This window comes from Motacilla alba, chromosome 9 (genome assembly GCF_015832195.1).
Source record: "Motacilla alba alba isolate MOTALB_02 chromosome 9, Motacilla_alba_V1.0_pri, whole genome shotgun sequence".
Taxonomy (NCBI): Eukaryota; Metazoa; Chordata; class Aves; order Passeriformes; family Motacillidae; genus Motacilla; species Motacilla alba.
Window position 1 is genome coordinate 21,740,868 of NC_052024.1, and position 22,140 is coordinate 21,763,007.

Here is a 22,140-nt window from a genome sequence, read left to right on the forward strand (position 1 = left end):
GAACAGAGAGCACAGATGACATCTTGCCCCATGTAATCAATCAGTAGTTTGTATTTAAAAGTAGAGAGATCAGAATTTAATTGATGTTCTTTGCATTGGTCCATAAAATGCTTCCAAGTGGTTTGTGTAACTGCAGATCCTATGTGGCCAGTAGATAATATTCACATCCAGGGATGTTCTCCTTTGGAAATATTTAGATTTGAAGTTGTGATCCCCATGACCAGCTCCTTCCTGAGAAGTGACATATGGAAGAGTTGAGAAACAGATCCATCTTCTGCACTGCTGCTTCCCTGTAATTGCTTCCTGAAAGCAACTTGTCCTGGATGTGATTTCTGCAGCAAAGTGAGAAGAAGTCACATTAACCCACTGAAAGGGGAGATGCGGCTTTCAATTCTCCTCTTGCCCCTGCTTTCTCTCCTGATTTATGGATTCATTGTATATCAGCTCCTGACACAACTTGGTGTTGTCTCTGTCACAGTGGCTGGGATATTTCTCTTCCTGAGGCTCCTGGGTCTTAGACTTGCACCGTCTCTAATTGAACAGCTGATGATTGATAATTGAATACAAGAATAGGCTAAAAAGCTTGGCTTGTGCAGCAGAGGAAAATGAAGGCTGATAGAGGTTATGTCTGATACTGAAGGTGACAAACACTCCTAGCCAACCATTTAAGCTAAAGGACACTGCTGGAACAAGTACAAATGGGCAATAAAGTGTCCATGAATATTCTGAGGCCAGAAATGAGCTTTCTACTAAGAAGAGGGTAAAAAGAAGGACCACCTTCTCTGCTGACGGAGTGGGATCCACACTGGCAGAGCTGTGGGAAAGGTGCCTCCAAAGTCCATGTTGGTGCCCCAGTGTCCTGATGGAGCAGGTCACCACGAGGCCACTGCTTTTGGTGGGTGTATAAGAGGAGGTATGGTTTTCCTGGTCTGATGTCCATGCTTGTAACCCCTTTTGTTACAAATCATAGGAATCTGCCCATTTTGTTGGATTTCATATCCTTGAAAAGGAGCACTGTAAAGGACGAGAAAAAGGCAAAAGACAGTAAAGACTAATTTTAACATCTTCCCCTCTCATTTCTGTTGCTGCCAGACTTTTTTGCATCCCAGGCTGCACGTGGCAGGCTGAGGGGTAGGAAGCTGACCTCCTGTGAGATTGAGATATGTTGAGAGATGGTGGGGTAGAATAAATGTGGAGACCCTTTGTCCCAAGGAATTTCATTGCTGAGCATGGCATTGCTTTGCTCCTGTGATATATGACCTATTTCGCTGTATTCTCTGCTGAGTTGGGGAAATAATCTTAGAGAGGTGCTTTGTGTGAAGGTCTGGCATTTTGTCTCAAGCTGTGATGCCAGAGTTTTGTGCTTGATGGTGCTCAGGCCTCAGCGTAATAAGTTTGCTTTCAAGAACTGGCGTTTTCAAAAACATTTGTTAGCTTCATTTTTCTTCCACTGACCTGAGCAGCAAACCCCTGAGAGTGGAGTTAGGTAAGGTGGCACACTTGTGAGAAGCCTTTTCCATGCATTTTGAGGGAAGGCTTTTGCCCCAGGGCTCTGGATCAATCCTTACTTTGCCTCTGTGTTGCCCTGCATTGCTCAGTGTTGTTCTGTTGCTTTCTGCCACTGCTTCTGAAGTAGTTTGTTACTGGACTTGGAAAGAGCTTTGCAGTATTTAATCTCATCAGAGAAAACTTCCTCATCCCATTATTTGGGCAATTTTGGGGTGGGGGAGTGGTTGTTTTCATTTGGGTTTTATGATTTATACTTCACTTTTACGGCATGTTTTTTCAGGAGGAGGGTTTTTCATTGCTTGCCTTTGTAGTGATTGTTTTGTACTTTCTTGGGACAAACCCGGCTCTTTTGAAGGTCTGTGTGCTTACGTGCAAAATATTGGCAGATCCCTGAGGCTGAGGAATGCAGTGGAAACCATAGTGCATCCTGTGCTTTGATTTCTGCAGCTCTCCTTGTGTTGGTCGTGGTTATGAAGCTGAGTTTCTTGCTTCCAGCTCTTATCTACGTTAACTTCTACAATCATCTTTATTTGTATTAAGCTTCTCAATACACACTGTGAGATGATTCAGGTATACTCTGGACTGGGTTAAATTAGCCCTGAATCAGGGCTGTAAATGCTACTGATGGTTCCTAATAATCTGGGGAAATGGCAAAAGGTTTGCTGGTTTGGTTGTGCACTTTGAGGCAGCTGTGTGGATTTCTGGACTCCTGCCATGTGCAGGGTGGCTCTGCACCTTAAGGAGCCAGGCCAGAGGGAGAAAAGGAAATAGATTTACCCATACATTTATAAAATATGTCCTGGGCATGCTCTCTTCAGGGAGCAGTGTGACAAAGGCGTCTTTTTGCGTTGTATGCTCTGTTTGTCTCCTTGAGCTTGTGTGCTTAACTCCCTAAGAATAAAGTGGCTTTTTACTCACATGAATAAAAATTAATTTAAGTGACAAACCTCTTGTCAATAGGCATGAAGACTTTATGCTTTAATCTTTGGTTTCCTTGCTACCAATGATAATCTGCACCACCCTTCTTGATGTGTTTGTCAGGGGAGTGCAAACAGGAGCTCAAATAGTCTGGAATTGTATTTCATGTGTTGCTTGTTGGGGTTAGAGAAAAAGAGGCTGGTAATATTTGGAGTTGGATGGATTTCTTCTGAGCTGGTTTGGATCTCCAGACGTAAAATTTGAAAGCAGCCATACTGCTAAAATTAAAGACAACTTATCATTTTCTGTTATTGTTTTGGAAGAGTTTCAGGGAGTGTTTAATTTTGTGTTCGGGGTTTTTTTGTTTGTTGCTCTTCCGAGTAGATCAGGTTAATTTGTCTAAACTCCTTTTTCCATTTATTTTCGCAGTTGCTTCTCTTCCAAGTGTTAATTTGGGAGTTTGCATCTTGCTTGTTTTCCAGTTGCACGGACAACTTCACCTTTTTTTGTGTTATGATTGGGGCAGCGGAAGGGGAAAGGATTAAAAATAATCTTGTATCACTCAAAATAAAAAAAAAACTTTGAGGTCTGAGATTTCTGTACGGTATCATCAGGTGGCTCTTTTGCACTTTGAGAAACAGCATTTGAAAAAACCAATATGCAGCAGGAATCCTTCTGGGGGTTAGTACTTTGAGTTTTGTCATCCTTCATCCTTGCTTTCCCATGGTTTTCTTCCCTAGCAATATGTCAATGTGCAAATTTTGGCAAAAGCACAATTATGCACTCAAAACTCATGAGTTAAACTCCCCCCAACAGATACTTTTAAAGGAAATCCTACAGTGTTCAACAGTGAGCATTTTTGTGCACAGCAAACTCCTCCCACCATGTGGGTACTTCAGGAATTTTCTTTCTCCCCCAGTCCCATCAGACTCTGATACTTTAAACTTCTTTTTATTAATCTCATGAGGTCTGTGGACCTCTGACACTGGTGATGGCAACAGGACTCTGGGATTTCTGCGTTCCAACAGGGGCACCTCTGTTTCCTCTTCTGCAATGAGAGCCTTCAATGATACATCTCTTGTTACTGGGACACAGTGGCTGATTTTGGCTCTCTCAAGGAACCTTCAGGTTGAGTACTAGTTATTTAGGGTGGTTACATCACTAACAATGATCTTTTGGTGCATTTTCTTTTCCCCAGGAAATAAGCTGTGACATATCTGTAAGCATCTATTCTCTCCATTGCCATCCCACGTCCTTCTGATCATTGTGTAAACACCACTCCTTGGGATGCTCCAGCATCACAGGCCTCCTAATTTATAGCATTTGTATTTTTTTGTAAATACTCTCTTTGTGGATATTAAATAGCAAGCAGATGTCCATCAGAATATGTGCTTTATAGGCACTCTTTTGTTTGACAGAACTTTGAAGAGCGGATATGTGTTGCCTAGTAGCTTTTATTTTTGAGTCATTTATTTTAAGAAATCAGAAGTTGAAAAAAAAACCTAAAAATGTTAAATTATAATTCTACTGAAAATCTATATTTAGTATTGCAAATCATTGCATTAGCCATTCTCTGTCCCTTTTATATTTTGGAGTTAAACAGTTGGACAGTCACCCCTTAAACACATGTATGTGTGCTAGGTGAACAGCAAGTGCACCACTGGTCCCTAAAATGCTCACCCTGAATAAAGTCTGCCTATTTCACATCAGATGAGCTTTTGGCCACTAATTTCAGTAGCTATGGACAAAATCTTCCAAGGCTGGCTGAAATCCAGTGCCTTGATTTTTGCCCAGAGCTCTGCTGTTGTCTGAACTGAAATCTCTTTTGCTCGAGCATCTGAGTCTGGATGAAACTTCTTGTATATTTTAATGACATTTACACTACATTTACCAAATCACTTTCTCATTTTCAAAACTACTTTTCTGACTGTTACTAAATGACACCGTAGAAAATCTGCTCTAAAGCAGGGCAGAATCACAGAGGGGAGCTCTTATCAATATATTTCCTCAGTGAGAGATTTATGTGGCATTTCTGGAATCAATAGGAGACTTTTCATTGATTTCAAGAGGAATACCTTGCTTTCAAAGAGGAGTCAGACAAATCCCCTCCTCTCTGTATACTTGATCTATGACCCAGGATGTGCAGTTTTCTCTGGTGCTTCCCAAGTTCGTAATTTGTATTTCATCCTCATGCCACTTTGTGAATTTATTGGCAGCCAGAAGCACTCCATGAGGATTATAGAGTTTTGCCTACCTTTTGGTGGTTATAACATTTATTTTAAAGCACTGTTTAGTTATTTTTAGTTAAGGGCCATGTGGGTGGGTTTGGTACCAGCCTGCCACCAGAGGAAAATCAGATTTTTAAGCGACTACAATCCATCAAAACTCTGCCAGCACTTCCATGGGTGGGGGGGATATTTGGTTAAATAGATGTTTATCTGGGAAAGTCATCATCTGGCTAGCAGCATACTGAATGTTTCTAAGCAGCTAACTTATGTATACTAAACAAATTTGGTTTGGCTGCAGCTAGAGCTGCCCTGTGGAAATTCTCAACATACATTTGTTTGATTGAGCTGTCATTTTCAGTTGATCTGCTGATGATCTGTGTCACTTTGTTTAAATGTCCTGGTGTTTTTTCTTTTTTTTAGTACAGTGCAAAACCAGTCTGCTTTCTGTGATGGATTAAATTGAGGTGAAATTTGAGAGTTACTCCTGTTTTTGATTTCTGTGCCCTGAGACAGGTGGGCTGGAATGACAAAGAACTTCGCACACAAACACATTAAAACTAAAATGGAGTGGATGCCCTTATGATTTAAAACATCCGTAGATGTGTCAACTACCAAATGCTCCCGTTCAAAGTAGTTGCTGGGATTTGCACTTTAAGCAACAAATGGTATTTATTTGGTCTATCCCTCTCACCTAAAATACCTGGACAAAAAGCACGTTGAGCCCTTTTCCTCCTGCAAAATTCCCTCTGGGTGCATAAGTGTTGGGGTTTTGGCCTCTCGCGAGACAACACAAGGTTAATCCTGAAATGAAATCCCTGGTGAGCAGCAGGGGATGGAAATGGGCTCTCCAGCCTGGTGGGAATCTGTCAGCCCAGTCTGGGAACTGGGCAGCATCTCTGGTGGTCTCAGCCCTGGAGATGTCCTTTCTGCAGGCACTTTCTAAGAGGCCAAAGCTCCTTTCAGTCCCTGCAGAACTTGGTTGATGTGTGGTTTTTTTTTGGAAGTATTGCTCAAGCTTTTGGCTATTGTTGTGCCTCCCACAAGCTTGGTGTACAAGTGAGATTCTGGTGCTTCCACTGATTTTGGGGAGGAGTGGTGCTGGCTTCAACAGGAAAAGTGGGATGATGAGGTGTGAGGTGGGGCACAGCCAGCTCTGAGCAGAGTTCCTCGGGGGGGAATCCCATAGCCAGGCTCATCCTGGTGCTTGGCCCTGAATTTTCCCTCCTCCAGCTGAGCTTTCCATAGTCCACAGCCCTCACTACAATGCATTTGTGCAAGGCTCACCGCGTTTCAGTCTTTGATTTAGAGCCCCTGGAAGGCTCAATTTGTTCATCTCCAGCTTTTCCCATGTGGGCTGTGGTCCATACGTGAACTGCAGCTCTGTGAGGAGAGACCAAGGGACGCCAAGTCCAGTTAAACTGCTCATTTTCCAAACATGCCACTGATTTGTTTTGTGACCATGGGTTGGTTCCGTTCACCTCCGCGGCTGCAGTTGGTGAGATGGAGACCTGGATGTGCTCTGACAGCTCTTTCAGCACCTTCTCATGATAATGCTTGGATTGTTTTTCCTCTGATGTCCTTGGAGTTATGCATGACCCTACCAAACTTGCTGAGCTAAGGTTCACCAGAGTGTGGAGAAGGTCAGCTAAGTTTCTGACCAGTTTGATGTTGCTTTGCAAAGTGCTCCATAGGAACGGCTGCTTTTATTTGACTTGAGTTTCTAATGAGCTTTCCAGGGAAAACCTTGAAATGTAATTTGTTCCTTCCACTTCCTTACCCTGGAAGTGTCTTCTGTGGGCAAATTGTACCACTGCAACTCTCTCTTTCCTGGTAGAGACACTGGTGCTGCAGGGAGGTGTTTCTCTTGTATGACCAGTTATGGCTTTGTGAAGTGGAATGGTCTAGCCTGAAAATTTCAGAGCATTTTTGGATCTAATTTGGACAGAAGGAATTCGAGTCACTTTCAGAACAATTTCAGGAAAAGCCGCATTATTTTCCTGTCATAAAAAACCCTCAGCTTCTCAAGCCATTTTTCCTCAAGGACTCCACCATTCTATGATTTAGGACGTGTCTCTGTGTTTATATATAAATTATATTACATATACATGTTGTATATATACATCCTTGTCATTATAAACAGTACTTAAATCCATGTCCGTAAACATAAATAGATATAAAGTTAAGTACTCTATATAACAGAGGATTAGTCCACAGTGACATAATAGGTAGAAATCAAGTATATAACAACCTCCTGTTAGTTTGGGTCCTGTGAGATCCTTGGGGATGGAGAGCACTGCCTGGGCCAAGGTCTCTAATGGCATGGCATCCAATTACATGAAGGCTGAATTTACTCCATTAAGAACTATGTATTTATTTAAGCTGTCATATATCAGCCTGCACATGAAAACAATAGAGCTTGTGAAGATTGCCAGTTTGGAAAAGGGAAGGAAAAAAAAAAAGATTATTTTTCAAATTTTCTTCCAAGTTATTGGGATGAACCAGAAGCTTTCAGAGTGCTGATTTATTGCTCTCTGTTAGCAGCTCCCCAGGACCCCTCTGATTCTCCAAGATCAACAGCTTCAGAGAAAGCAATACAAGGTGTATGGAACAAAGAGGGGGAATAAATTGCATTAGCAGTTAACTTTCTTTACAGTTAATATATATTAATAAATATCTACAAAACATTTGAGGCTTTGACCAGGAAGCCATGCAAAATAAACTGTAGTTCCACTCTTTTTTTTTTTCTTTCCTTTTTTTAAAAAGTCAAAATAGATCTAACTGATGTTAACTGTTTCACAGCGGGAGTCTCGTTCTGGTTTCACACTGGTGTCACTGTTGATTTTGGAGGGGGCATGTGATCAGAATAAGGACTGTCACTCCTCCCTCCCTCCCTCCAACAGGCTGCTGGTGCTCCGGGAACACTTGGCATTTCCATGCTGTCCTGCTTTGCATCTTCAAAGCACTGGGGAGAGATGGGCTGTTCACCATGGAGCTCATCTGAGGCAAATGAGATAATATGATCCCGTGGAAGAAATGGGAAACCCAAGAGGGAATGGGGGAATTTGTTACTGGATATGTTTGCAAAAGCAACTGAGTGTGCAGTGTCAGAGCTACCCGCTCCCAGTATAAGCAGAGACCCTGTGGTTTGATGGACCAGGGAGGGGAGAGCCCAGGGGGTCCTTCCTGTTAGTCCTGCATGTGCTGAAATATCTTCTTGATCTTTTTCTGACTAGCTGGGCTTGGAAAACTCTGGGCTTTGCTGGCCAAAAACTCCCCAGTGGTTTCTGTGTCTGTGGAGCTTTGGCTTGCATGGAGCTCTCCAAACATGAGAGACATGGGCAGTCTCCGGGTCCTTGAGAGCTCCAGAAGAAGTTTCCCCTGTGAGTTCAGCAATGCAAATGGATGCAATCCATTTTGCTCATTTTCCTCCAAATAAAAGGGAAAAGGGGTGAACAGAGTGAGGTGTTGCTCTGTGTCCAAGTGAAGGGAGTAGCAAAGGGCTTTTGGCTGAGGTGGAAAACGTTTTAAAGAGAGAACAGGCACCTCCCGGCATTGGCTGTGGACCACCAGCATGGGAGAGAGGCGACAGTGGAAAGCTCTTAGGTAGTGTTAAAACCCTCTAAGCACTGAACCACAGAGAACTTGCCCTTCAGAGACATGCTAGGTAAAAGTACAGCCAGACAAACAGCCTTGGAGGAGTTTCCAAATTACACGAGGAATGATTTTATAGGAAAGAGGTGACAACGTCCTAGATTTGCCAGATTTCTGCAAACAATTTTCCTTTTAAAACAAGTCTCCTGATTGCTCAGCAAAACTCAGAGCTCTAATATTTGGGGTTTGGAAATTTTATTCCTTTAACTTCTCTGAATGTTTTCCTTTTTAATGATTTTTTGGTAATAACACAGGAAAGAAAATGAAACATCTCTGAGAAAAGGAAGGGAAAGAAAGGGGGGGAAAGTGTGGAGAGGAAATGAAGGATTTTTCAGGGGAAGGCGAACTTCTGTTTTGCAAGCACCTCTCTGCAGCAGAGGATGCAGACAGGGCACGGGGAGGGAGCTCTGGCCACTGGCACTGAGGCAGTGCAGTGTCTTAAACTGAGCTGAAGCATATGAAACTTTATCACATGTGAAGCATATGTGATAAAGAAAGAGCTGGGCCCCCATTTTATCTTTGTGTAGATGTCTTGGCTGCAAAATCCTGGTGTTTTCCCTTGTCCTCTTATACAAAGGCCAAGAAAAATAATTGCTACAGATTCTTGTAGGTCCTTGCACTCATGTATGCCATGCTTGCTAGAAAAATAAACTATCTCAGAAAGGTAACTGAGAATTTAGCTGTACTTAAAGGGTGTAATTTCCTTTTGCCTCTCTCCTTGTTTAAAGTCATCCTACCATGGAGTTTGGGGCTTGCTGTAGGGCAGCAAGTAGCTTTTTCCCAGTTGTTCTTGCCTGCAGTAAATGGTGTCAGTTCCGTGGGCAAACCTTACCTGCATCATCACTGAGATGAACATTTTGGTGAACTCAGACAAAAGTCCCACTGGCATTAAGATAAATCCTGTTCTTTGGGACAGACCAGCATTCTGAAATGGAGCAAGAAACAACCATGACTATTTTGCTAAGATTAAAAGTTAATTAGTGTTTATTTAGAATATGTGGCTGGCACAGGTAGAATAATGTCAGAAAAAATTGTGGAATTGCTTTGAGGAATGAGCAGGATCTGAAACAAATTGGTGGTTGAGACAATGTAGCTAAATCCCATTCTGAATGTTTGGGTTTTTTTTTGTCTGGACAAAAATGAAACAAAGACTATTGCACTCTGAAAATGTGTAGTTTTTTTGAGTGACATATCAATGAGAAAAACTTGTCCAAATGTGCCAGCCAAGACTCTGGGTTTCATGGAGACTAATGGGAAAAAATTTCATTCAAGTTTTACAGTAATCCCACCCAAACCAGCTCTGTCATACAGGAATAAATGTGTATGAACATGTGATTAAATAAAACTCTCCCCGAGGTTTTTTGTAAAAAATAAAAACCATAGTGAATATAAACATACACTGATGCCCCAGAATGCTGCAGAATACACCTGACACAAGTAAAGTTGCTCTTGAGATTCATGATTTTCCAATCAGCTAAGTACATCCTGCATGTTACTGGGTGACCTTCTGCTGAGGAGTCGCTTGCAGGAAAAATTGTGGCCTTGTATCTCCTCGGAAACAAATGCTGGAAGCCAGTCTTGCCAGACCTTGAGGTTTTGAAGTGGACAGTATTGTAGGATTAATTACCCGATACTTTTCCTGATTAGTGTATTTGTTATGAGTACTTCTGTTAGTGCTTCAAGGACTTAACTACAGTGTATCACAGTGTCACTTGAGTATAATTAATGCTCTTTCACTGTAATTGCATAATTAAAAAGCTGTCTGGCTGCTGGTGTGAAACTCTGCTCTACAGCAGCTCGGTTTTCCAAAAGCAGCTCCCCAAAAGTCCATCCCTCCCTGGAATACTTGGGCATAGCTCAGGAGCAGCTACATCCTGTTCTGATAATCTCTCAGATCTTGCTCTTTTATCCCCAGCATTTTGGGAATGTCCTGTGTAAGGCCAGGAGTTGGACTTGATGATCCTTGCAGGATGATCCCTTCCAACTGAGGAGATTCTGAGCTGCCTTCTCCCCTCTGGTCTCTGTTCCCTACTCTTCAGGTGGAGTGCAGTCTCCTTGGGATTCAGGCAGTGCAGGTCCCCTCCCTGGTGTCTTCCCCCGAGGTGTTTTTGCCCTGGTGGTGTGAGAGAGATGGTGTGGTCACTGAGCTGCCAGTGTGTCATTCTTTCTGAGCTCGTGGTGCTTAGGGTGGGAGTTGCTCAGCTCTTCAGAGCAGATGGATGGGTGTTTGCAGGCTAGTGCTGAAGTGCCTGCTGGCAGGAAGGGGTTAAATTCCTTTGTTTTCATAATGTGCTTTTGAAACAAAACTTCATGACCTGGCTTTTTTCCCCCCTTTCCTTTTTTATTTTTTTTCTAGTGATTACACTTTGCCGCATTATAAGGGAGCAAATGCATTTGTGTCTCAGGACCGTACTCTACCAGATACTGACATGTTCAACATCTCCTGTGGCTTACCAAACACATCAGGGATGTGGACCTCCCTCTGTTTTCTCATTATGCCAAATAATGAAATGTGGAAATAATTCTAATCCTTTCTTCTGGTTGTGCTGTACCTCTGAAAATATGATAAACTCAATCCAATTAAAAGTCATTACCTCTACAAGGCTCAGTCTCTATCTATAACCTTTGTTTTATAATTCACTCTGTTATCTGTCTTCATTATAATTTGGTAGAATAGTCATCTTTTATTACTGCTTTCTGTTGGAAAAAGGCATGTGATTTCCAGTGCTACTTTGTGACACATCTCAGTTTAAAACAGTAAAGGTCTACTAATGAGTAAAAAAAAGTTCAGTTACACTGATATATTACATCAAGATAAAGTTTCATTTGTGTTGATTATAATACTATAGATTTAAGTAACTGTTTTTATCGAAAAATGTTCTTTTACAGCAATAATTTTTCGCTGTGGCAGGGTCTGTTAAAATGCATTACTTTTTCTGTTTTCCCCAGCTGATACAGGTTTAGTTAAATTTTGTTCCAGATCAGTATATTCTGTGTATAAGTGGCTGGTCTCACTAATTCACATTTAACCTTCTTGTCCTTAGTTTTGTCCTGAGCTGGTTGGCTTCTTGTGCCATGTCAGTGTGAGAATATATGTCATGTTTACCATTATGGCAATCACACAATGAACAAAAGCTGTTTCCCCTAATCCATTTTTCCTCCCTTAGCAGTGACCAGTACTCAGGGCTAAAAATTTCGAGACAGATTTTTTTTTTTCCCCCCTTGGGTCTACTCCATATGGAGAGTCACAAAGGGCATTAGTGAGTGTTAGCTGCTGCAGCTCCCCTCAGTTGAAATATCTTACCAAGATACAAATTTAAGCTATTAGTTAGAGTTTCAGCATGCTTTAGGCTGCCTCCCAGCCCCTGTGGATCTCTCCAGACTCCTTGCTAGCTGCAGATCCCTCTCTCAGTATATCAAATCCTACAGCTGGCATTTCCCTCTTCTCTTACCCCCCACTCTGTGTAACCCAGGAAAGGTTTTGAAAGTCAAATATATATTTATTCCATTGAGGAAACTTTATCAACCAGCACCAAAGTTTATTGGCACTAGCTAGTGATATAATGGGTAGTTTAAACCCTGCTAACTGCGAATAATTTTTCAGCCGTGTTTATGATTGCAGTAGGCTCTAACAGACCAGAAGTACAGATAACATAAATATTTCTACCAGAGATGATTGTACTGGAACTATAAATAAAAATTAGACTTAACTTGTAAATAAATTCACTGCGTGCCAGCCAACATTTATAAACCTTTGTTGCTGCGTGTAGTACAGTAATTTATATGGAAAAGTATGCAGGAACACAAGCAGCCAAATTTCACTTTTCAGTTATGCAGGTGCAACTTCCCCCCCACGTCAAGGAGAGCAGCTCCTGTGCAAATGAAAGTCGAATTTGACCCACAGTCTCTCAGTGCTGGACCCTAATTAAAAGCCAGCGTCTGGTCCCCATCAGATGCTTTTGACTGTGTTGCTCAATTAGACATGAATGACACTAGACAGAGCACCAAATGCTACTAGTTATTGTAGGGGCTGATGGTGAGAATTGCCAGAGACCACAGGCAGGTCCCTACACAGTCACTATATTATAACTTTGCTGGTCTAGTACCGACAGTTGGCAATACTGAAATTATCCTCTCTTAAAGACCTGATGCTCTAGAGTGTGCTCGGCTCCTTTCCTCACTTGCCTGTGGACAGATTTCTCCTGAGTGCTTGGTGCTCATCAGGAACTCCCTTCTGCTGCCAGTATGAGCCTCAGGTTTGTTTTCTGCAGACACTATGATTTGAGAAGCGAAAGCCGCTTCCCACACGAGGGTTTTTAATGTGAATTATCTGCTCTGTTCCTACTGATGCACACCTTGCCACGAGGCACAGACTGAAGCCACCCTGAGCACGGGGTGCTCCAGCGGTGACCCTGGCTGAGCTCCCTTTGCATTTCATGCAGATACTGCTGCCCACAGTGCAGCAGCATGAGAAGCTGGTGATTTATGTACTTCAGCCCCAAAGCTGTGCTCAGGCTGCCTCGAGCTGCCTTTTCTCCTGCCTTTGTCTGCGCAGCTTTTCCTACAACTCCCTCTTCTGCCAGCACGCAGAAGGGTTTGCTCGCCGTGGCTCAAGGCTGAGGTGTGGAAGCTTTGCTGGGAGAATGCCCTCTGTGATCAGCAGTGACACGAGCATGAAGGGAAGGCTGAAATCTGGGCACCACATTTCCCTCTCATTTTGTTACATTAGTGTCAATCTGAAGAAATTTGAGTAATTTTGGTTAACTCCAGGACAGACGCGGATCTCTTTTATTCCTTGGTGGAAGTCTAAAGTAATTACTTTAGATTTAACAGTTGTGTAAGAGAAATCAGAATCTGGCCTTTGGGGCCACCACATGGGTGCCTTGGTCCCCCTCGCTCTCATTGCATGAGCGTGGTTTTTGGGTTTGGACCTTCTGAGTGAGTTTTGGACAGCTTTGGTTTTCTCGTGCTTGTGTTAGGGTCAAGTAATACAAACATGCAAAATCCCCATGTGTTTGAAGGCTAATGGTTGTGAAAGTATTTTTCCTTGGTAATTGAAGTAATGATTCAGAACAGCTTCAAGTGCTGTGTTTGTCTCTAAACGCGCTTGTAATCTCTTTTGTTGTACAATGGAACTTGCCATTTGTAAAAGAGTGTTTCTCTCCCATGTTTTACGATTTCCACCTAACTGGGAGTTATTAGCTCTAGTCTAGTTAGAATCTAATCTCACTTGATTAGGTCTGCCCAATGCTTTTCACAATGGGGTCCTGCCTGGGGGTACCAGACTGTGTTACAATACAAATAATAATAAATAACCATCAATAGGTCCAGCTCCACAGAACAGTTCTGTGAAAAGGGAGCAGCACAAACCAGTTTCAGGTACGTTGACTGATAAAGTCTTCAAGTAGAGTAATGTAGGCCTTGGCTGGAGTCCTTCCTGTGCCTGGAGATAGTAAACACAATCTCTAAATGTTTCTAAAGTTAAGGATCCTTCTTTACGTCTCCTCTGGCCCCCTCTGAGCTGTGCCTACCTCCTATGGACAGTCAGATGGCTCCCATTTTGTTCACCCCTGGCTAAGAACTCCTTTTGAAGCTAATGGGCTTTCTTCTCTTAATTTTCTGCTTTTCTTGACCTCCTGTGTTCTAGACTGATGTGGATATATTTTGTAATCAATCAGTCTCTGCCTGTAACAGGGTTTTTTTTTTTTTCTTTAATACTTGTTCAAACAAATTCAGATAAAGGTGTCCATTTGTATGCAACAGGAAATGCCTGTCTCCTTTTCAGATATCCCTGCAAATACTCCAGGCTGATTTCCTCTGCACTGAATGGTGATACTAGGTCAAACAAATATAAATGCTCACTGCTCTCTTTCAAGGATCCGATTTAGGAGTTTATGGTACATTCAGGTCCACCCTCACCTCCTGTAGGAGAAGGGATTAATTCACCTGGTCCTACCATCCAGAACCCTTCATTAATGCATTTGTGCTGAAGGCTTGCACAAGGCATAGTCTACACAGCTAGAGAGCTCAAAGCTCCTGACATGTGGTGGAATTCTCCCATCACACAGAGTTGTGTCCTGATGGTGTCTAATCTCTGGGACTAGGGGTCATCTCACCTTTGAGAAGCTGCAGGCATGAAACTGTGTGGCTCTTCTCATTGCAAAGAGCCACTCTGACATTTGTCTCAGCTCTTGCTTTATCCTGCTCGGAAGGTGATGGCATTCTGAATTAGGCTGTCTAGATGCCTTTGCTTTCAGCCTGCTTGTTTTCTCCGGAGTAATCCAGTTTATGATTAAATCACTGGTGGCCACGTGCATGAATCCAAGCGCAGAGAACTGTGTTTATGTGCTAGAGTGTTTATCAGTCAGTAGTCACTCTGGGAATGTATCTTAGGCACAAATAACCTGAGGAAAGAACAGAATTCCTTATGAATGCGTTTGCTTGCTACAACTGACTTTGACCATGGAGATCTGGATGCAGACTTGATCCCTGGAAGACTTTGTGAGAAGTTTGAGTTTAATGCTGCCCTGAAACATGGATAAGTGCACCAGGCCAGCATGTCTGATCTCTGTGAGGCCAGGGTGTGGCATTTCAGCTGCAGCCAGGCACAGCCCTGCTGAACATGAGGCCTCTGAGAGCAGCACTGAGCTCTGCTCAACCTCTGCCTCAGTCATCAGCGCCTCTCACCTAATTGCTCTTGGAGAGGAAAACTGGGCTGAACTAAGAAGCATCCTAATGGAAGGAAGTCCTCTCCTCCTCCCAGCCATGCACAGAAGGCCTCTCAGTCATGGAATGACCCCAGGCCCCGGAGCACATCCCCAGCCACGTGGGCTCTTTCCTGCTGGTGGGCAAGGTTGTGACAAAAGTGCAAATGCAGGTGTCCACCCTGGCCTTTTAGTAGCAATTAACCTTTACTCCTGGGTTTCCTTTGAAGCTTGCTCATGTTTTTATTGTAAAATAGTGGTGAAGAATTTCATGGAGACTAATATCTAAGCTTCCACATAACCTAATCTCGTCTGTTCCGTTATCAGGGGCCTCATTTTTTATTTCATCCCATTTATGGTGGGGATAATTATTGGAGTTTAAAGAGGCCATCTTGAATTTCAAAACTGGAGTGCTATCTGTGTGAACAATTTGCAGTTCACTGTGAAAATGATGCTTATCAGCAAAGTCTCTGTGTCTAATTCTAACCTTACAAAGTTTTTCTATCAGTCAATATCCTATGGTTTTGCTGGAAGTCCCTCTGATCCGTGTGGGTGTAAATTTTAAGAAAAATAGTCATACACCTTTTGAAAACTAAGTCCAGAACCTTGGTTTGTGTACATTGATTTTAATAGAGCTGCTTCTATCATTAATGTCACAAATATGTCTTGATGCTCTTCGCATCTCTTGGTCAGTCATACTTCAACTCTGTGTCTATTTAGAGGCTTAAAAATATATATATTTTTTGCTAGAATACACTGCTGTTTCAGGCAAAGGGCTATTTCAGTAATCCATTTTACCCACACTTAGAGCTTTGGGGCATAGAGGAGTATTATATTTTCCAGAGCTTTCAAGCTGAAAGCCCGTGTTTAACGACGACATCGGGTGTGGCTGCTGGAAATCAAAGGAGGCACAATAGACCCAGCAAACGGACTTGTCTCCCTGCCAGGTTTTCAGAGGCCAATTTATCAGCTGCAGGTTTGACCCTATATGGCTAAAAATGAGCGTAGCCAGAATGACTGAGATAAGTATAACTGAGGCCTTTGAGTCTGCGAGAGAGAAATTAAACTGGACTGTCCCTGGGGAAGATGAAACATCTGTAAAGCTGTGCTTGCTGAATGTTTAAGGCTCAGCTTGTGCTGGCTTGCAGGCAGGCACTGCTGGCAAGTGGAGCTGAGGAAGGTGGCCCTTTGGGACAGGCACAGAGCAGGTCATTTCTTGCTGTGACTTCAATTATTTGGCTGAGATACTCTGTTATTTTGTGAAGGAGAGTTGACTGTGGGACACAGAGTGCCTTGGTTTTGCAGGATACTGCTTGGCAGGACAGGGACAACAGCAGTGACTGTGAGATGGGCTTTTTAAGGATTTTGAGTGTCAGGCACCCAGCTGTCATGGAAAATCAGTGGGATTTAGATGCCTGAAGTTTTTACCCCCAGCGCCCCCCTTCAAGTGAGCCATGTGCTTATCATCATCCAGATCACTTTCCTTGTGTGATTTCTCTTCCTGCACCCCATGTGTATACATGAGTTAGGGTTTCTTTTTTTTTTTTACCCCTGTTTCAAAAACAGCTGAAGTCTTTTAGGCAGGACTGCAATCTAAACAGTTGGGGGAAGACATCTGAACGGGAGCACGCCTGCCCAGGCTGGGTGCAGCATTGCTGCCGGCCTGCAAAGTCAAGGAGCACGTTCAAGTTCTGGGGGATGCTCAGGAGGTGTGGATGGACCTCTGTCGTGTGTCCCACCATGCTGGAGCACGGCGGTGTCTGGAGATAGCAGCAGTGCCAAGGCGTAACAGATGTGGCTGCTGAAGGGGTTGTCTCAGTGCAGGGCAAAGTGAGGGGGGGCATCCAGGTAGAGCTGTGTCTCTATCCTTTCCATGCCCTCTTTCCTGTCCTTTGGAGTCCCAGATAAGTGGTGCTGGGGGCAGGAAGGTGTGGCATGGGCTCATGAGAGCAAGCTCTCTGCACCAGTGCTTTCACGAGCCCTTGAGCATCATTGCCAAAGTCAGCTCTGATAGGTAGGATTTCTGAACCACAAGCAATGGGAAATCCCTCTCTGTGTCCTTCTCAGTTAAATGGTGGAGTCAGTAAAGACTTTTCGACTTCTCAGAATGCCAGGTATTAGGAAAGTGACAAACTGATCAATATTGGGTTCAATTGTTAAAGTGCAGGCAGAGTCTGCCAAACCGGAGGCCGAGGGGACGGGTAGCTGAACTTTCCTGTGACATGTATGAGGTCATAGCCAGTGCCACATAAAAGAAAGGAAAACAGTTCATGGCTGTGAATAAATTGCTCACAGATGAAGAATCCAGTTTGCCAGTCCTGTGATGGGAGCAATCTATTCCAATGATTTGTTATGTCCCAGTGTTTGTCTTAGGCAGTACCAGAAGCATGAAAGTACAGATATAAAACCGTGAGATAATATGTAACAAAGATGTGAGAGACAATGGGCTATGACCAGTTTCCAGTGGAAAAGGCATACGGTGCTAATCTACCATGGATAGTTTCTTAAATGAGCAAGAAATTGAAAGAACATTTTAAAGTTTCCTGTTTCTTCACTGAAACAGAGTCATTCTGAAAGCCAAGCCCAGTGTAACGCTTTCATTTCTGGGCCAGCCATATTATGCAAATATTCTCAAGCTCAGGTTTTAAATACCTGATCTCTTAGTTTCAGTCCTTGGAGAATAGTATTCTCCCCTCCTATTTAGGTTTGAATTAAGTGGAATGAGTTCTGGTGTGTATGAAATCCCAAGAACATGGGTATGTTAAATGAATATAAACAGTAAAGTAGGCTTTTTTGGCTAGTTTTGCTGTTTTTACCCTTTTGCATGTAGAGTTAATAACTGTATTGCTGGTGCAGCTGAAGCCTCTGCTGAAGTAACTCTGAGTTTCTGACTAAAAGGAATTTATAATCAGTCTTACATTTTAGGCTGTCAAAACCAGTGAGTTTTTCTTTTCTTTTTTCTTTTTTTTTTTTTTTTTATTTGCTGGCAAAGCCCCAGAGATGAAGGTTGTTTTTTTTTTTTTTTTTTTTTATTTAATGTGTTTTGGATCTGCCCCAGTTTTTTTTGCAACTGTAAGAGGAGAAGGTTCATGTTCTCTATAAGGTGCTGTTTGGATCCTGAACTTATTTTAGGCCACTGCATTTCTTGGAGGTCAGTGGTAAGACACTGATTTACATCAGCTGAAGCTCTTGCCAAGAGTTGTGTGGTAGGCTGGATCCTTTCTCCGAAGACTAATAGGAGGCCATCAAACTTAATTTTGGCTACTTTAGGTTCAGTCTGTCTCTCTGCAAGACCAGTGAAGCTTTTCTGCTTTTCACTTCTCTTAGATTTCAGTTGTAACATGCAATGCTGGCTTTCAATTGTAATTTCAAAGCATTTGAGGGGTGCAGTGCTGTATCCAGACCCGACTGGACAATGGGGTGTGCCTGCCTCTACATCTGTGTGCAATTCCCTCGCCTGTGCTCGGTGATGCAAACCACTTTTGATGTCAGGGATATTCAGAAACACTGTGTTACCCCCAGGCCTACACTAGAGAAAAGGCTCAGCTCCATCCAGGGTGAGGCTCTGCTGCAGGATTAGTGGTTGGTGACGTCTCCCAAACTGTCCCTTCCATTCCATGTGCAGGCTGAAAGGGCTTCATGTGCAAAACCTGTCAGGGTGTTTCAAATCCTACCGTTTGTCTTTCTTTTCCAGGTGATGAATGTTTGTATGAGAGCTTTCCCGAAATTCCCTTGGGGGAAGTGCCAGAAGCTGATGGAGAGGCTGCAAATGTCCAGTGTCCAACATCCATCAGCATCCAAGAGCCATCTTCTCCAGCGACCTCCAGCGAAGCTTTCACACCCAAGGAGAGCTCTCCTTACAAGGCTCCAATATACATTCCTGATGACATTCCAATTCCTTCAGAGTTTGAGCTGAGAGAATCCAACATTCCTGGAGCAGGATTAGGGATATGGACCAAAAGGAAGATTGAAGCAGGAGAAAAATTTGGCCCTTTTGTAGGAGAGCAGCGGCCACACCTGAAAGATCCTAGTTACGGCTGGGAGGTAAGATGCTGTACATTCTTTTGGTCTGTTGAGTTCTTGTGTGTCTATCTATAGACACAGAAATATTTGCAGCATTTGAGTCTTATCCTGCAGCAGCCAAAGTGTATTTATGTGCACAAACTGCTTTGTGGCCTTTTGGGGTTTTCTGGATGGAGACAAGTGTAAATTGAAAAAGGAAAAAGTCAGGAATTAATATTGCTCTTCATGCATGAAATCTGTCTGTGTGGGTACTGGCAGGTGATGCTCCTTTTGAGGAAGGTGAGGAAAAAATGTTGTTGGAACATTTCTATACCATTTTTAATCAGGTCTTGGATAGTCCTGTGTTGTGTTTCTGGGTGAGGGATTTGCAAAATCACTGCATTACAGGTTTGAAATGAAACTGGGCGCTGTTTCAGCGTTGTGAATTGCCACTTTCTGTCAACAATGATTAAAATAGCCCTTAAATCTAGTGATGTATGGCTAAACTTGCTGTTGAACAACTTTGAGCTACTAGGGGGCTTCAAAAGCTGGGGGGGTTGATCCTGCTTCCATTTTACTTAATGGGAGTTTAGCCACTCATTTGGGGAAATCGTTTTGATGCTAGAACCATACCCAGCACACATGGGAACAGTGTGGTTCATACTACTTCTGCAGATGCTTTGGGAAATCTTTTCCCTGAAGGAACTCACGGTCTCCTTTGGTGAGTACAGGTGTTGGATCTTGCTTTCCCTGCCTTCAGGGACAGCCTTTTCCTCACTGTGGTATCGCTGAGGATCAGTCTGAGCTCCTGGTCCACGGTCAGGTCAGGGATTCAAACATCAAGTGGTGCTGCTGTTGTGTTATGATGTAACAAATGTTCCTGCATGGTTTTATTCATAGTTTCAACAATGTAGGAACAGAGCACAATCTCTGCTTGCCATCTGTACGTTTCCTTTGCTTTCTGATAAGGGGAGCCATGCAGGGTTTGCGTGGCTCTCCAGGGGCACGCCTGACCTCTGGAGAGATGGGAGTTCATTTTCCCAGGAAAAATGGACCTTCTTTGTGGAGCAGAGCCTTGCAGATATGGTGGAAAATGGAAGCTTGATTTGCTCTTAACTATCCATAAACACTCAGGGAGTTCATTGCAAACTTTCGATCCAGCTGCTTAAACTCTTGTGAGACCTGTGACAATGTGACAGAATAGTGTCAGGAGAAATCATAGACTTGGCAGCCCTCTACTGAGTTAACAGACTGTGATGAAATATAATTGCTAGTGAGAAATCTTTATTATTTGAAAAAGGCAGCAGGAAACCATAAAATCTGACCTTTAACCACACCACAATTAAGCTCAAGTATTGATAACAGAAATTAAAATTGTTGATACATGGCTGTACTTTCAGGTTTAACATTTTTCCAAAATTAGGGTATTTTAGACTGGACATTGAAGTGCTGTAGGACAGGATAATCCCACTAAGACTGAGGGGAACCCATTTAGCTTTTCACACCCTTAGATGCTGACAATATGCTACAATATTAGAGACTGGTTTTCCTGCTTGGAATATTTCAGATTTTGGGATCTGTGATATTCAGACAAGAAATGAATATCTTTATAGTGCTGGAAGCCCAGCTGGCAGCCTGAATCCCTTTCAAGCTGCAGGACTCGTGCTATTTGAATAGTGTTATTTATTTGGGACAGCTGGGGCAAGCTATTGAAAAGTGTTGGAGCAAAATCACACAAAATCAACAGTCAGGTCCCTCTGCAATTTGGTCAGTCACTCAGAAGTATTCTGTGGTGCTTAGAGGAAGTTGAAACTGAATATTTTTTCCAACAAGTGAGTTAAATATATTTACTGTACTTGAAGAGAGACAAAGAAATTCTGGTTAGGAAAGTTTACACAGTGAGTAAAATGGCACAGAGTGAAGGCTGGGGCTAGAGGAGGGATGTGAAGGATCCTGGTAGTGCTGGAGAGGACTTCAGTGATGCTCATTCCACCCCAGATGGTCATCATCACACTCCTCAGGAACCCACCACTTCCTGGGGCTTGTGCTTTGGAATTAAACAGGGAAAGAAGCTGACACTTGTGTGTGGGCTCAGACAGTGCTAAAGGCAGTGTGGGATGGGGAGGAAAACTATAATTTACTGAGGTTTAAGTGTGGTCTTTAAGCTTTTCTGGTGCTGTTGTTTTTTGCTTAAATGGGTACTTTTGGGAAACAAGTAGTATGTCCAGCCAGGTGCCAACAAGCCAGTTAACAAATGAGAATTCATTCTGCTGTTGCTGATAATCCAGGTGAAATTTTGTTGCAATCTTAAATGGAGGAAGGATAGAACCAAAGTTTCTGTGTGGTGCTGGGTGTGGGTTTTAAGTGATTTTGCAGCGTGAGAGGTTTTAAAATCTTTCCACTTGTTTGATGAGTGAATTTTATCGATGCAGATTGTGACACGATACTCTCTCATGTTTGATTGCCTGTAGTTCCTGGGGTAGTTCATGGTGCTGTAGAAGCCAGCTGGTGACTTCAGAAGGGGGAATGTCCCAACCCAGTCATGTTCCTCCGGCTCCCATAGGCTAAAGAGCACGTTTTGCTGTGTCCAGGCATACTCATTTCTTCACTTCTTGTCTGCAGTTCTCTGAAAAATGCATGGTGGGGTTGCTCCATTGCTACTATTTGTGTACTTACCTCTTGAGTAGATTCCCCTGTGACTGCAGAGAGGATGATTAAGTTATTAAAAAAGTCAATATTTTCATTTAATCTGAGTTTAAGCTGGAACACTGAATGTACAAGGGTGTTTGGCTTTCAAAGATTTTTCTTTTGAGGAAAACAAACATTAAAACAGTTTTATATGGAAAGATGGACATCTTCCTCAGCCTTTTCTGATGCTGCACATATAATCAATTTTGTTATGAAACATATGCTCTGTTTTTGCCACTGTTTAGTATTGCTAGGTAGTCTAAAATCTTACACTAGAAAATTTTAACCAAAAACCTTATGTTCACCTTGGAGAGAAGAGTTTACAGTTACACATAAATTTGGATTTTAACTACATTTTCGAAAAAGACATTTTTTTTCCCTTGCAAAAGCTTGTCATAGTTTTGGGTGTTTCCAGCTGTGGGATACTTCTGGCTTCCAGT

The 22,140-nt window shown here is 42.8% G+C and overlaps 1 protein-coding gene across 6 annotated transcripts in view; it reads left to right on the plus strand.

Moving 5' to 3' along the window:
• Positions 1-22,140, plus strand: part of MECOM (MDS1 and EVI1 complex locus) — a 326,163-nt gene that overhangs the window by 125,647 nt on the left and 178,376 nt on the right. For all 6 annotated transcript variants that reach the window (XM_038145705.1, XM_038145707.1, XM_038145711.1 and 3 more), the window contains exon 2: positions 18,705-19,054. In XM_038145705.1, the coding sequence (XP_038001633.1) occupies positions 18,705-19,054 (350 nt within the window). The remainder of the gene's footprint in view (positions 1-18,704; positions 19,055-22,140) is intronic.